This window comes from Diadema antillarum, unplaced genomic scaffold (genome assembly GCF_040938485.1).
Source record: "Diadema antillarum isolate AM-2024a unplaced genomic scaffold, OU_Dant_1.0 seq00001436_RagTag, whole genome shotgun sequence".
NCBI classification, from domain to species: domain Eukaryota; kingdom Metazoa; phylum Echinodermata; class Echinoidea; order Diadematoida; family Diadematidae; genus Diadema; species Diadema antillarum.
This window is the reverse complement of record NW_027272186.1, coordinates 3,852-21,011: the sequence shown is the minus strand read 5'-3', so window position 1 is coordinate 21,011 and position 17,160 is coordinate 3,852. Positions and strand designations below refer to the sequence as shown.

Below are 17,160 nucleotides of genomic sequence, written 5' to 3'. Positions count from 1 at the left end.
ATCGGTCTGTAATTATTTTTGTCTGTTCTATCTCCGACTTTGTAGATAGGGGAGACTTTACCTTCTTTCCACTCACAAGGTACTCACAAGGTACACAGCATGCATGGCTCCCTGCAAGCTTGGGTTGATTCAAAGAATAGTAGCAGTGTCAGGGCAATTGTGCAGGCATTAGGGAATTCCATTGCTGAGGCTTGCAACTATTGTCCCGGACAACACATTGAAGAGCACTGTACTTGGTAGCTGAATAGACTGTGGTTTCTCAAAAGACCCATAGGTTGCTCAGTCAAGTAGGTCTGTTAGACATGGCACCCCAGTCAAGTGTGTAGAGCCATATCATGGAAAAAAATATGTCAACTTAGTCATACATTTGACCATTTAGCAGCTTCAGGGCGGTGTTGATGGATCCTGACGCAATACACAACAACTTGGTCATGAACTATACTACAAAAATCCACTGCACAGTACATAGAAGCAAAAAGAGATGGAGCAGTATGAGGAGCTGCCTAGGCGCTCACTCACTCACCACAACTTATTCGTACGTACAAGTGGGAAAGACACTGAAAGAGTTGCTACTGATTTCGGCTGATGAAAATTGGCAATGGTGATTGCTTTAGAGTCCGCTCAGTTTATGAAAGATACATTTATTGTTGCACTCACCGTTGCCTGCGACGGAAGACAATGCCGACGACCAGGACTATCAAGAGTAGAGGGATACCGACTCCGAGGCCAGCGATCAAACCCACTGAAGCTGCATGAACAAAAAAAAAAAAGACATGTTAAAGCTTCATATGCGATTACATAGCGAAATAACGAAGTGGATTATAAGAGTTATATGATTATGCATGCCTGTCATTAGTACTGCCAAAATGCAAAACTCTGTATCACCATTGGTGAGATGTTCGAGGAAATGGATTTCCAAATTTGGTGAGTCTCGAATGATACTTCTGGATCACGCAATTTTGAAAAAAAAGTCCTTTTTATTATGCAAAGTCATGTCAACTGCTTGTTTGTAATACCAATTTCAATAGCTACTAAATTTAAGAGCAACGTTTGTGTGGGAGAAAGAAATTATTCATGAGGGGAGATGTGTTGTAACGCTTTTATTTTTTTTTTTGACGAATTTATCTGTTTTTTAAGATCGCTATATTGGCAAATTGACTGGTGAAATATAAATTTTATTAACAAACACGTCCAAATATTGAAACGATTGGGACTCGAACCTGTCATTTAGTGCTTTCCGTGCAGCGACGCTGCTTCCAGACGACTACTATGCCTGGTTGCCGGCACTTACACGATCGAAATTAGGAATAATTAGTCAGGCTCTGATCAAGTAAACACATTGCTGTATGATAAGTTATCCAAGATTGACAAAACTTCTCGAGCGAGAGGAATGGATCATCCACGAGGACGAGAGAATGTTCGTTTTTATAGCGACCTTCCGACATGTTAAAAATGTTAAAAACACAACGCAGACAAGGCTTGTTAAGCGAGAGAAATGCCGGAATTTAGAGCTACCAGAGATAGCCTGGTCGAATTGTCGCTACCAAAAAAAAAAAAAAAGTAGATAGGCTCGAATCCAACTGATTTCGTTTTTTCCGAAATGTTTTGATTATTATTACATTGTATTATTTTAGATCAGCTGTGACGTAGCCTTATAGTTTGTGTTTCCGATTAAAGCAATACCATCCATATACAGCATCATAAGTCATGTTAACACAAATATTGAAATATTGTAATATCATCTCATACTCGGTAAATTAATTCAAGTTTGAACACACACACACACACACACACACCTAAGCATCAGACAATCAGGATATCAGGATATCAGTAAATACGAACCACTTGGTAGGGTTCTGGCTTGAATACTGTCGCACGGACCCGCTCCAGCAGAGGTGTATGCACAGACAGTGAAGTTATAGCTTGTGTAATCCGATAAGGACCGATACGTCAAAGTCGTAGAAGCCGTGAATATGTCCTCTGGAAAAGTAGGGGGGTCGTCATCTCGTAGCTTCACGAATGTACATCGATAGAAAATATCTCCATTCCTGGTTTCACATGGTGGTATTATCCATATGTATGTCAGCGCCTGTTTCGTGCTAGTTCCTACTGCAAGGTTACCGGGTTTTTCTGTAGGAACTACATATCAATCAATATTATTTTTACGAAGTTTGGTCCTACTTTTTTTTTCTTCAAAATTCCCATGTCCATTATCTGTTTGTATTACAAAGTACAAAAGAAAACTTCGATTTAAACTGGATTACACTTGTAATCATCATGAACATCATGAAACCACAACCGGCTTGTAAGATATGGCTAAAGTACGCTACTGATACCACACGCGAGAGGTTTCTCACTAATCAATTTACACATTCTTTATTTTATGTTTGTCTCTTTTCCTATCTTTTGCAGTCTCTGTATAACGTCCAGAGTTCATACGTAAGAGAAAGAGATATGCATATGAGAGGCATTCATCCAAATCCTACATTATTTGTAAGAACAACCAAGATTTGAAGTTCATATGCAAAATTAGTTGATACAAACACTAAATGATACATTAAATAATGTATATGTCCAACTGATAGCCTTTGCGACTCACGAAAAAAAAAATGCACGTAGTCTTTCCCAAATATCACAAATTTCTTCCATTTTTTTCTTCCTCTCTCAAGCAGACGATTCAACACCTTTGCCTTTTCGCTGGCACCGTTATTACTCTGATGTTGTTTCTTTTTTTTTCTTCTTCGTGTTATTTTAAGTCAATTTCATTATTCATAGTTATCACATGGAATATTCGAAAGAGAGGCTAACCGAAAACAAAAGATGTTTTTCATGCAAAAGATACCACCATGGATTCATGGTCCATAAGCCATTCACTACAGTTGAGAAGCATATTTAGATATATTTTCCACACACAATCATACTTTCACTCACTTAATTTCTGTTATGAAGTACCTGATTCATTTGAATGAAACATCGTCCACGATGCCTGTATGGCCATGTAGTCGTCACGTTCCACATAATATGGGAGGACAGTAAAGTTGTATGTTGAATGTGCATACAAGTCGTCATAGGTGTAGAAGGTCTCATTTGTTGTAGAGACACTTTTGAGTTGTCTGATTCAGTGTCGTCGCACTGGTCCCGTAGTAGAAGGGTGCGTGTGACTTGGTAGGCGAGTGGGAAGCACTTTGTTGCTGGTTCTGCCCACAATATCTTGACGTTATCATACGACTCCGAGGTAGCTGTAAGATCGTCCACTGGATCAGGTGCTGAGTAGAGAAACATTGCTTTCGTTTTTTACGTCACTACTTTTGTAAAAAACAAAACAAAAAACAAACAGACAAAAAAAAACACTACATACCATTGACTTACTCATGAGAATGATTCGGTTCATTATGTTGGAATACATGTACGAAACCATGAATACCAATACCACTGAAAAATACACTCACACACACACACACACACACACACACACACATACATATAATATTTACACATTAACAACTATCACAATAATTGGTGTACTTTTTTATACACAGTCTTTTACTCTGTCATGTCATATCAATTGAGACTAATTCCACCTTCAGGATTTTCTATCACACTATAATGTTATATTCAGTTAAATTTTATAAGCCGTTAAGTATTTTTCTTATTCTTTTTTATAGATGAAATATCGTGTATGGTTGCGCTAACTTAAAAAAAAATAAAGCCTACCAATGACAGGGGTATTCGTTGCCAATTCAAATGCCACTTTTGTAATCTCAACTGAGACATATCTATGGGACCGCGTAAACACTTAGCCAATCTTAGTCAAGGGCGCCTGTGTGGGCAGTTGTGGTCACATTTTGTCGAATGTCTTGCATCGGCAAGAAACTTTGTGTTTTTACATATTCATGATCACTGATACTTAAAGAAAAAAAAATAAACAAACCATTTTTATGTCAATTGGTAGGGACCATCCTAAGAAATACAGAAAAAAACAACAACGTATGCACAGTTCATATTGCTCAGTTGGTTACGTGGGAGCTCAGCATCGGAGTCGTATATGAAATGATATGATTATGTCAATTTCAGGAATTCCTCTCCTACATCCAAAGTTTCTATTTCTAAATAGTATAAAGTCTCATGTTACATTAGATACTCGCAAATGTAAATGGCATACATTGTTCTTGACGTTGACTGTGACAGATAGATCTTCTGGCATCTATACAAAGTAGAGCTAGTTTGGCTGGACCCATATATTTATGCTGACATTTCTCTCTTCTCCATTGTGGTAAATCTAAATTCCTTTACGTATCACTACGTTGTAAAGGAAATGTAGTTATTAAGAGGTACATAATCATGTGTGTGTGTATGTGTGTGTCAGTGGTAGTGTCGACCAAACTGGGCGCCAAAGGAGTACTAGTACCACAACCATGAAAATCGTTTTTATAGCATGTATACTAACACCACCATGAAGCTTGGTGGGATCTTTTTTCTTTCATGCACCTGAGCCGAAGGAATAATTAATTTTAGTTTATAACTACGCGGTCCCAAAACAAAACATAAAGAAGCACATAAGCTCTTGTGTGATATTTTGTGTCGTTACTCATGGAGGGGAAAACAATTTCTTCGTTGCAGTTTCAGGAGTAATCCCTCTGAAGACATTACCAGCTGATTTTAGGTGAGCTTAGGTAAGCCCCCATCCACCAACTTCTCGACAGTGCTTGGGTGCTATGTAGTTACTATGAAGTGCTCACAATTTCTTATCGGTTTCTTTTTATATTCGAAGTAGGTATCTTATTGGCTTGGAACAAGGTGGCAACCTGGTGGCGACTCGAGTCTCGCTGGTTGCGGTGACGTCTCCGCAACATCTCCGCAACGTCTCGTGCAAGCTAGGATGATTTGCGGAAATTGCAAGAGATTTGAACATGTTAGATATTTTTCAAGACTATTCTATTTTTTAATCCTCCATCAGGCCACGGAGACGTCTTCTTGGTTGTAGCAACGTATCCAGGACGTTTTTGCAACCTTGCGGGTACCAATGGCGACCTACCAGCGACTATGCGGAGACGTTGCGGAGATGTCGCGGCGACGTATCCGTTATTGAGAAGACGCCTCGAGGATGTCCACGGACTGACGGAGACGGCGCGATTTTTTGGATATTTATATAGATTGTTGGATATACATGTAGGTTGTAAACTTATAAACATTTCAGCAAATATTTTGGCTTTTGAGTCGCACAAGTCGCAGCGATGTCTCCTCCAGTGAGTTAGGCTTATACGATCCGTGTGGACAGAAAGTCTTCATTGCATTAACTTACCTATAACATCAGTTGTTCCATTTATTTTCCCCTCAGGCCCGGGCAAGTCTATCGAGTTGATAATCACCACAGAGAAAATGTACTCAGTACAAGGACTCAAGTCGGTTGCAAGATGGGTGATGGAATAGTCACCTTCGAACCCCATGACTCTAAAATCGGCTGGGTATTCGCTCGGCCAGTACGTCAAGTTGTAGCTGAATGAAGACGAGTTGCACCTAAGCCACTCTGACCCAGGTTGGTTGGGCAGCTTTACATAGGAACCACAACATTTGTTACAGTTTGAGTAACATTTTCTTTTTCATTTCTTTAGATATGCCAAAGTACCTTGAATGCCTTAATAGATTTCTGTTCTCCATTGTTCTTATACATGTTATATACATTGTTCTTATACATGTTATATACATGTCATATGCATTTCAGATTGTAACAAATTGGTTGAGCAAACTGAGATATCTGATGTTATTGTATTCTCTTCTGAGGATGATCCCAAGCAATGTTACACAACCTTATTACCTTACCCATGTATGTCTGTTAAAAATGTTAGGTAGTGTATCCAACGGTATTGATGATATGAATACTCTTAATGATGATATGCCTAATCTTGACCTTATTTATGATGACCATGACGCTACATTCCATCCGAAACTAACAACATCTTGTAATATTTTACCGCAACACGTAGCACAGCTTAAGTCTTTCAGAGCGGAGTATACTTTCTCAGTTTTGCATTATAATATAAGGAGTTTGATTAAAAATTTTGACCAGTTACAATTATTTCTTGACACTTTCAATGTAAAACTTTCAGTTTTGGGATTATGTAAAACTTGGATGACTGAAAATTTCACTTCCCTTGTACAATTAGATGGTTACACACTGGTAACAAATAACAGAGTTTGTAAACGAGGTGGAGGTGTGGCATTTTATATGAAGAATAATTTGACATTTGAAATGATAACCCATTTAAATTATATGTCTGATTCAATTGAAAGTATTTTCATTGACATAAGTATGCCAGGTGGTAAAAAAAGTATTGATAGGAGAAATTTACAAGCCCCCAAATTGTAATCATTCTGACTTCATCTCAACCTTAGAAATTATTTTAGATTCGCCCTATCTCCGCAACAAACACGTGTACATAATGGGAGATTTTAACTTAGACTTACTTGATTATGGTAAGCCACAAACACGTGATTTTCTTGATACTATGGTATCATCCTCTTTCACTCCTTGTATCACCAAGCCTACAAGATTATTTGGAGCCTCCGCAACACTGATCGATATCTTTAAACAGCCATGATTATGATGATCAATGTATCGCTGTTACGGACATATCAGATCATTTTCCCGTTATAGTTTCTTCCATTTCTACTGTACCTGAATCGCATAAACAAAAGGTGTGTAAAAAATTATCGCAATCACGAGTGTTCTCCGATCATAACATCCAGCTGTTCAAACAAAGTTTATCCGAAACTGATTGGGATGAGGTTTTAAACTCCACTGATCCGAATGACGCGTACGACAGATTTATGAATATTTTGGTACCTTTATATCACTTGCATTTCCCTTTGAGAAATCAAAGAGGAAACTACAAAACAGTTCCGCGCTCACCCTGGATAACAAAAGCTTTACGTAGATCCATAAACAGAAAAAATACTTTATTTTCATGTAATACAGATTTGAATAAACCAAAGTACATTAAATATCGGAATACTCTTACGTCCCTGTTACGTAAAGCAAAAAAAGATTATTTTTGTTCTTTGTTTGAACAGCACAGGTCAGATGCAAAATCTACCTGGCATGTAATAAATAGCGTTATTCATAAACGTGTAAATAAGGGTATCATCGATAATATCCTTTGTGAAGGGAAGAATTTAAGAGATGATGTGGAAATTGCGGAAGCATTCAGCTCTTTTTTTTTGTTGTTAATATTGGTCCGAATCTGGCCCGCAATATTTTATCTGTACACAGACCCTTTCATTCTCACCTTTTAAGTTCCAATCCACAGTCTTTATTTTTTCTCCCAGTACTTGAAACAGAGGTCGTAGATATTGTCAATTCTTTTAGCCCCAAGAAGAGTACAGGTCATGATGGGATTTCTAATCACCTCATGAAATGTATTGTAAACGAAATACTATCACCCTTAGTTCACATTTTGAATTTATCTTTATTGTGCCCATTAAAATGAAAATTGCTAAAGTTATTCCAATCTATAAGAAAGGCAGAGAGGATGAGTTAGGAAATTATCGACCAATATCGCTTCTGTCATCTTTTTCTAAATTACTTGAGAAGGTGATTAATAATCGTTAAATCAAATTCGTAGACGATTGTGATATTTTAGCTGATAATCAATTCGAGTTTCGGAAAAAAAACATGCAACCACCCATGCTATATTACTACTGGTTGAGAAAGTTGTAAGAGTTATAGACACTAAGTCGCACACAGTCGGTCTGTTTCTGGACTACTCCAAGGCCTTTGACACAATAGATCACGAAATTCTTTTGTATAAACTAAATCATGACGGCATTCTTGGAAAGGCCTTGGAGTGGTTCAGAAGTTATCTTACCGGTCGATCTCAATTTGTTTCCGTAAATAATCATGAATCTGATATAAACTCGATTTGTTGTGGTGTTCCACAGGGCTCCCTCTTTGGTCCTCTTTTATTCATTTTATACATCAATGACTTCCGTAACTCATCCTCTCTGCTGTCTTTTCTTCTGTTCGCAGATGATACAAGTCTCTTTTATTCTCACTCAGATCCTTATGTTTTGCTCGATTCTCTGAATAATGAACTTAAGTTGGTGTTTGAGTGGATTCAGGCAAATAAATTGTCGCTTAACATAAATAAGACCAATTATATGGTTTTCAGTAACACAATAAAATCTCTTCCAGGTTTAGTTTTAATGAACGGTTTACAGTTAAATCAAATAGATTCAACAAAATTTTTAGGTATTTATATTGACAGTAACCTTTCATGGAAGGTACATGTTGATTATTTATGTGAATTGTTGTGCATGAATGTTGGAATTATTCACAAACTGAAATATCTCTTCCCAAAGCCAATATTGCATTCTCTTTATACAACTTTATTATTACCTTACTTTAATGACGGAATATTAGCCTGGGGGAATTGCTCAAAGACTAAAATTGAAGCTTATTTTTGGTTCAGAAAAAGGCCTTATAATTATAAATCGAGCACAATTTTTTGATCACACTGATGAATTGTTTGTTTCAAGTAAATTGTTAAAAATTTATGATTTGTATTTATATCATGTTGGAATTTTCATGTATAAGTTGAATACTGGTGACCTTCCTAGTATATTTTCCTCAATGTTTGTGAAAAACAGTGATATTCATACTTACCCTACAAGACACAGTGAATCCTATCATTTTTCCCCTGTTCGTACAGTTCTAGCCCTTAAGACAATTACATCTACCGGCCCTTCTTTCTGGAATGACTTAGATTCGGTTCGGTTGCACTCAAGTTCTTTAAGCTCCTTTAAGAAAAATCTCAAAGCCAATTTTCTAAAATCCTACTTGTAATTATTTTGCCGTAATCGCTTAAATTTTTTTTTTTTTTTTGCATATACCCAAATGATGCCTCGCTCGGAAGACCTCACCAGTTTGATTAACTTCCTACTTTTCTAAGCATTTATACCATAAGTTAATCATAAACATTATACTTTGTACCTCCCGTAAACATTGTAATATTCTCGATATTTTGAATTTTGCATGTTACGTCACTTCTGACTTTGATATACTGTACTAAAACCCTATGTTATATTTTTGGAACCCACATCCTACAAGCTTTGCTTTTTAGTGGGTTCCTCATATTACACGTTAAATATGTCCTTATACATTTGTGCATTATTGGTTGAAACTGACCATTGTGTGAAAAACATTTCTGCTTCAAATCAAATGGAATATAAAACTTGTACGAAATGTGGAATATGGAAAATGAATAAAAAATATAATTATATAAAGGGTCATGTAGAACGCTGATGCACTACACATTGCCATGTTAATTTTTCTTTATGGTCTCTCTTAAACATTAAATTAATAAAATTGTATTGTATCACATGCACAGCTCCGCACAGCACAGCATAGCACAGCACAGCACAGCACTCACCTCAGCACAGCATTTTGGTAAAAAATGCCTATTGATAAGAAACAAACGAAAACTATTTTGAATTTCTCCTTTACTTTTAATTTCATAAATTATTACAATATTTTCGATTTGACTATTGATTCTGCTTTGGTAGACACGTCCATTATACAGATATGTAAATCGATTTTAAGCTTTGAATTTTACCCCGAGGCCTCGATCCATGTCAAGCTGCTGCTTATGATCGCGGTCTCCTGCTTTTCTGTTATTATAATAACCAAAATGTTTAATTTCTAATATCAATTTATCCAAATCCCCTCTGTTATATTCTTCTCTTTGAAATTCGTTTAATGAAACGACGTGATCATTATGCTCTGAATGAATACTTCATTATTATTCATAAAATCTACAAGTGTTGATTTGATGATTCTCCTCCGAACTTTCTTTTTTGTGAGTGATATGCTACATGTTTTATACATCGAATACTGTCATGTTCGTAGTGTGTATATGTATATGTACCTTGAATTAATTTGTAAGACAGTATATGCTTGCTTAAATGTCGTGTAACGTGAATATGTGTATTCTTTTGTTATGTGTGATTTGGAAAAAGGCAGAAATAAAATCAATCAATCAATCAATCAATCAATCAATCAATCTTTATTGTGCCCTTCGCACAATTACCCCCCCACTCAGTGAGTGGCAAGATTTTCTTTATGTATCTCTTTACCTGGGGCCATCTTCCTCGTCAAGCTAAGCTTATGATGATGGTCCCCTGCATTTCATTTTTATCATTTCCTATTGCTTCCTTTCATATATGATATTCGTACTTGAAAAAAGGAAAATGTATGTAAGATCGAAACGTTACGAATATTAGCTGTGTAAATGACTATGTAAGTATTTTGTTGATTTGTTGATTTGTATTGATTTTGAAATGCAGAAATAAAAACTGAACTGAACTGAACTGAAATCCAGAATAATAATTTGATAATCATCTTTCACTGTTGCTCTTGGCCTACCGGCGGCTTCCGGCTGTCATTGACATTACTCTGTTGTTGCCAGGTACTAACTTATACACATGAGTGGAGGGGATATACCGTGTACAACATCTTGCCAAAGACTTATAAACACTAGCCAGGGATGTCCGATTGAAAGTCCAGAGTTATATGCCCTTTGCAACAGTGTCCCATTATAAATAGAGTGTTATAAAGAACTGCTTTCCAGTAATAATGGGTTCACTATCATCTCAATCTTACATGTAGAGCGAAATACACCATACCTGTATGTTTCATCTTTTACTGCCGTCTTTCGAACCACTTGCTTTCATTCTTACCTGCCAAGTTACTTCGATACTAACTGCACCAGTGATGTTGACAGTCATCGCTGATGGAGCGTAAAGAGGCGCTGAGAACATTTGGCAAGCAATGAGAAACAAATTGGAAAAAAAAAAGGTCAGTGAAAAATAAAAAAGACCTGTATGAGACGTTAACAGCCACTCTTATCCCACACTGTTTTCATATTGTAACCAAAATAGATTATGTGCATATTTATGACCTTAACACTAATTTTAGGCGTTTCTATTAAAGCAAACACACCCGCGAAAATGATTTTTACAGCATACACCAGGTTGTACACTGAGATATTCGAATTTAAAACATGTAGGATAATCCAAAAGTATTGCTTGGACTCACCATCGCATTGTGTCTTTACTCTGATAGGTGAACTGCTGATCCCACCCGTTGGTATACCGTCTACCTCTCGCCTGACGGACAGAAGAAACTCATAATCTCTATATCCATAAAGACCAGTGATATTAGCAGTGCTGTCCCCAGAGATGACAACGGGTTCATCAGAGTTGCCTGTGTTCCCTACGTCATCTGTCCAACTGTACGTAATCAGGTACGAGTGCACCGGTCCAGTGCCATAATCGTAGCCGTCCTTCCAGGCGTTCCATGCTATTAAAACTGAATCGCTTGTTACATCCAATATCCAGGGAGAATCCACCAGTCTTGGCAATGCTAAAAATAAGAGAACAACGGATAAATATAGCCTGGAATGTTTGTGTTAGAAAAATAAAATATTTCTTACTCCTGTGACTAACAAGACTAGACATGGTGTAAGCCTTTTCTGATTGTCTGTGTAGTATAATGATTTACCTGAAAAGCCAAGATAACGGTATGTTTAGTATTGTTCTACGGTATGTTTAGAATTCCTTAGTAGTAATACTCGTGTTCTGTTCCGTATACGGTCGTTGACGGTAATTAGAAACATGAATATAACAATTGCTTCTTAAGTCAAGTCTTATGAGTATCAGACTGCGCCTGCAAAGAAATAGTCATCAAATTTCCTTTATTGACCCCCCCCCCCCACCCCCGCAATTAAATGACAGGAAAAGGAAAAAACTTGCATATATAAAATCGATCCCTGTGGTTACTTAAAGATGACTTGTTGCTGAGAGCAGTTATCTAGCAAATGCATGGTTCTTATGATCTTATTTTTCTATATGTACGTACCAGTGGCGGTGTATTAAATTACTGCAAGAAGACGAAAGCGCTAAGTCATTTGATTTGCACGTGACGATGAGACCAAAATCAGTGTTAGATTTAAAAAAAAAAGCATGTCACGAATTTAAAATATTCTGGCGGCTCATTGTATTGCATTAAACCTTTGCGATGGTGAAGTCTTAATGTTGTTAAATACAATACCAACCGTTCATTCTATCACTATCAAATTAGCTGACTCTATAAAGACCTATGAGTGGGGTCATGATTATGCTTCCATATATTGACTTTACACATTAAAACAAAGATGCCCGACACCAAATTCTAGTTTACCGGCTACCAAGAAACACTAAAGCCTGTCACATCCTTAACTTCTACCTTCATATAATTCCAGTATGCTCTGAACTATTCTAGTGACAGTAACAGAAACGCTGCTTAGTTTTTTTCTTCTTTTTTTAAGTGTTATGTATAATAGGGGAACTTTTGTTATATAACTATACCTTGCTGACAATCCGACCCAGCCCAGCCATCCGCGCAGGAGTCATCATTAGGACACTGGCCGCTAATCTGATCACAAGTGCTGCTAGTCTTACAGTGGCAGGGATAATTACATAGGGTTCCGAAATAACCTTCGTTGCACGCTCCAGAGGCTTGTGCAATTAGTTGACAAGGGAAATACAATTGAAAACTATTTAAAAATTTCAAATAAAAACGAAAAACACATTTCATTAATATTCTTTTACAGTAATTGTTACATTCCTTAGCAAGCAAATAAGAAGTTAAATCACAAGCATCTCATTACAAGCAAGAGACCCATGCAAGGGTGTCCATTTGTATACATTATTGTAGCAGCAGAAAGATATTAGAATGTAGAACATTATATTTTCAGTGTGCACTTTATTTCTATTGTCTAATCTGGGGGTTCTTGTGGCATGGTGCCAATGGGCCAGATGCATAAACGCTAGCAATTGCTAGTGCTAGCCTTTTACCTGAATCCGTATGCATAAAAACAAGCAATTGCTTGCGAGCAGTAGCTCTTGCTAGCAAGCACAAGCAATTGCTCGCTGCCCGCAAGCAATTGGTCAGAGACCAAGCATTTGCTTAAAAACGTATGCATAAAATATACCCTTTTCTTGTTCTTGCTAACAACTGCTTACGATTTTCCAAGCGTTGTAAAATTAGATTGAGCTTTTGCTTAACTGGGAAGTTCCCTTTTAAGTATCATTTTCATATTCATAAAGGAAATACCACACTCTTGTGCAGGAGTGGCATAAATCTACAAGAAATTACTCATATGTAGTGTAATAAACTTTTTCGTTTCCACAACTGGAATGTCCAGTTGTTGAAAAATGTGATGAAAAACAGGTAGGATGTCTGACTTCGGTGGAGAGCAAGGAGACCTCTCTCCACGTGCGATCTGGCACATCCGGGCTAATATAAGTAACGATGGAAATCAGTCAGTACGTGTGTGTGTATATGATTATATAGATGTGTCTGTGCGCCTGTGTGTGCATTTATGAGTGTCATTTCATAGCTATTTTGCTATGTCAGGAAATGTTTCCGAACACACATGCCCTTTCAAATACAAGCTGCCACACTCTCCTTTGTTCTTGTGTTCGCACAGACGTGACGTCCCTTTTGTGCGGTACAAGCAAAGGGTATAAGCACAAGCAAAAAGTTATGCATATGGATTTAAGCAATTACTTGAGCTAGACCTTTTGCTAGACGAGCTTGTGCTTTTGCTTGAAGCAATTGCTTACAAGTAATTGCTTGTTTTATGCATTCGGCCCAATATCACCAACATTTTGTCACCCTTGTGATAATGCCTGCCAAGTTTGGTGACAAATGTGACCGTGCACCTCAAAGCGAACATAAAGTCGCACACACTGATTTTGCGTGAGGACTGAAAATAAGTGAAATGGGTCAACCTAGCCGAACTTGACTTTTTCTTATTTTCTGAAAGAGCGGGTCTTCTTTTACATTATGCTAAAATTTGGTATCATAAAACGGGCAGGAAAGTGTGTTTTTTTAGCAGTTTATCTCGAACATTTTTGGTAGAATAGTGCGATTAGGTGTGTCTTTAGAATCCCTTTTTCATTTCTGAAAAACCTTGTCCACACTCTTCACTTTCAACTATAATAACTTTTAAAAGGATAGTGCTACTGCTTTGAAAGTTGGCATTAATTATGGACTGAATGTGTTAATGAGGCATGCTTAATTTCAGTTTAATCTGATAATCCCTTCATTGTTGTTATTCTCGTGGTTTACTTCCTGTTTTTTTGTCCCATTCATCGCACAGCCAGCACGGTTTGGTAAAGATTAAGCGCTTGAATAGACACTGTACTTCAGAGACTCTTTTCTCAGTTCACACTTTTCCAGAGTTTGTGCTTTCTTTCCAATATTTAGATAGGTTAGGAGAGTCCATTTGATTTGAGTTATACATCATTTTAAAGCTTGAAGTCTGCTCTTTCAGAATATGGTCTTAATTAAAAATTTATGTCTTGCGACTTTTTGTTTGTTTTGAGGTGCAGGGTCACAAATAGAAAAAAATGTGTCTTCTTCATCTTCTTCTTCTTCAAGAAGAAATAAAACAAAATGAAACTTGCCCCCCCCCCCCCGCCATGAACAAACTTATAACTACAGCTATATCCTATTAAATCATAATTATGTGACCCTGCACCTCAAAACAAACAAAAAGTCCAGCTAAGTCCAGCTAAGTCACTAATAAAGCAACGCCTTCCATCCTACTATAATATTATATTGTACTATAACACTACGCAAGACGGACGATGAATGATGGCAAAAGCTCACTTCAGATTTTAGCACTAGTGGGGTAAAAATATACGGAACATCCTCATTTTTCTTTCTTACCCTGACACAGATCTCCCCAATACCCAGCGGCACAGTCTCCTTGGCATCCAGTGGCCGAGTTACACGTCACACCGGACGCACAGTTACAGTTCAGCTCACAGTTGGCTCCAAAAGTTCCTCCGTAGCAAACTGAAGAGAGAATAGCAACGCGATTGCCATCGTGACTGCTTTAAATGTAATCGCTATTTTATATATTAATGACATGAAATGAAATGATATATGATATCAAATGAAACTCGTAACGCACGATTATTTGAGTAGCCGATGCACCGAATCTAATCATTCTATTCAAACATGCTGATTGTGTGTGTGTGTGTGTGTGTGTGTTTTTGTGTTATTGTCTGTGCAAGTTTAGTATTATGTCTACTTTTGCTGTGACCGCAAACAACATGTTTCGTTGATTTTATAGTCACCCTTCTCATACATTACATCCATCTACCAGCCACCCTTCCAACAGCCAAGCTCCTTATCCGTTCTCTGGTTTCTTTCTCGCTGTCAAGATCAACTAATATTCCAAAATGCTGATAAGCGACAATCAGTTCCCACTTCCTTTCCGCTCCCTTTGCCATGCTGTCTTCACCACATCTCATATGTAAACAATGTGTACAAAATGTAAACAGGCCACCGAAAAGTCACCGAAAAAAAGACTGTTAACACATGCTGTACACTGTAAATGCAATGGAATAAATTGGAGAACATTGAATAAAGAAAGACACTTGCATTCTGACTCCAAGAAGAAGCATCTAAAGGGCTTTTTACACTTGTGTTTCTTAACCCCGGACTTTCTCTGACCCAGGACTATCGTTAGTCCCGTACCAATTTTTTCAGCTTTTTACACTCGCCAATTAGTCCCGTACTATCTCTTGTCCGGGGCTAAGGAGAAAACTGACCTTTTTACACTCGTATTTCTTAGCCCCGGACTTTCCAAACCACATGAATATTCATAATTACGCTGTGTACTGTACACGTACACGCACGCACCGGCAGCACTTGATTACCTCGTTTCTGATTGGTCAGTGAGGGTCGGACTTCGTCTCCGTCGCTTAGCCCAGGATTATTTTTTCGTTCTGTTTACACTCACTTGCTTGGCACCGCAATTGCGGTGCTAACCCCTGCTATTTTGCAGGGCCAGATAGTACCGTACTATCGGTGGGGCTAGCCCACTTTGGCAAAAACGAGTGTAAACAGAAAGTGGGCTAAGGATAGTCCCGTACCAACGGTGGGGCTAAGGCCCCCCCCCCCCCCCCCTTAGCCCCACCGTTGGTCCGGGGCTAAGCAAAAATTTACAAGTGTAAAAAGCCCTTAACTGCACCCCTACAAATATGAAATGTGTGTGATAAGTGTGGGTAATCGTGATGAACACAACATATCTAGCAAAAAAAAAAAGAGATATCAAAGTTTGTTTGTTTGTTTTTTTAAATACATTGTCATGAACGAAAAATGAAATATTTCATAAGAGGCTTGAAGCAGAATCAACCTGATGTTAGCCCGTTTTACTACACTATGTTCTCCGATTATGATCTTTAAAAATACTTTTGCAAACGTTTTCCAAGCAAAATATAAGAGATGACGACTGGAAACATCACGTAATCATAGTATATTCTATGGTAGAATTACTCAGAGAGACAGAGAGGTGCCCGTATTTCTCTCTTATATATAGGCCTCACGTGTTCTCTTTTGCGATGATTGTATCTTGGTATTTCAAATTACTAGTGTCAAAAGCGGAGCTATAACAATCTAATGATGTACCTGTACACGTAAAATGAAATTGACGATACTCCTCATAAACCTTACCGGCGTTCCACTGAAGGGAACTATCTTGGTAATATTTCTCGTAAGCAATAATAGTAACGTCATCTACCCATCACTGACAACTACTGCTGTTTTCAAAGACGCAAATACAGTCCCCAAATGTGTCAGTATACAAATAACCAATTTGTTAGGTAATTGTAAAGGGTACATTAAAAAGCAAAACCTGTTTCGCATCTGTTTCCTCCGAATCCGGCTTGGCATGACATACCCACGGGGTCAGGAACGGACAAAAGACGATTTTGACAGTTTCCAGCAGCTGAGCATCTCAACTGGCATGTCTTACCCCAGTAATTGTTACCACAACCTGGAAACACAAGTACAAGTACGTGAACGCTCTACTTCGTTGCATAAGATAATGCAAACTTCCTGTTATACTAGGTGCTTCAAAAACATTTCCCACTTTTGATCATTAATAGTTCAAAAACTATTCATCCGATAAAACTGTCATTGACATGAGTAATAGCTGAATAGTGTACAATTTTGTTGGAGGTAATTTGAATGTGAAAGCATAAATCAGTTTCATTGAATCTATGATTGATTTTGAAGTATGGTTTCAGATTTTGGTCAAATTTTAA

General features: G+C 37.6%; 1 protein-coding gene across 1 annotated transcript in view; it reads right to left on the bottom strand.

Moving 5' to 3' along the window:
* The window catches only part of LOC139709450 (putative receptor-type tyrosine-protein phosphatase mosPTP-1), a 34,905-nt gene extending 18,101 nt beyond the window's left edge, over positions 1-16,804 (bottom strand). Inside the window, exons 1-9 of the mRNA XM_071621417.1 lie at positions 16,749-16,804; positions 14,774-14,902; positions 12,403-12,552; positions 11,093-11,419; positions 10,735-10,805; positions 5,303-5,549; positions 2,953-3,266; positions 1,843-2,011; positions 658-748 (exon numbers count right to left, since the gene is read on the bottom strand). Of these exons, the coding sequence (XP_071477518.1) occupies positions 658-748; positions 1,843-2,011; positions 2,953-3,266; positions 5,303-5,549; positions 10,735-10,805; positions 11,093-11,419; positions 12,403-12,552; positions 14,774-14,902; positions 16,749-16,791 (1,541 nt within the window). The 5' untranslated portion in view covers positions 16,792-16,804. The remainder of the gene's footprint in view (positions 1-657; positions 749-1,842; positions 2,012-2,952; positions 3,267-5,302; positions 5,550-10,734; positions 10,806-11,092; positions 11,420-12,402; positions 12,553-14,773; positions 14,903-16,748) is intronic.
* Positions 16,805-17,160: the final 356 nt, after the last annotated feature.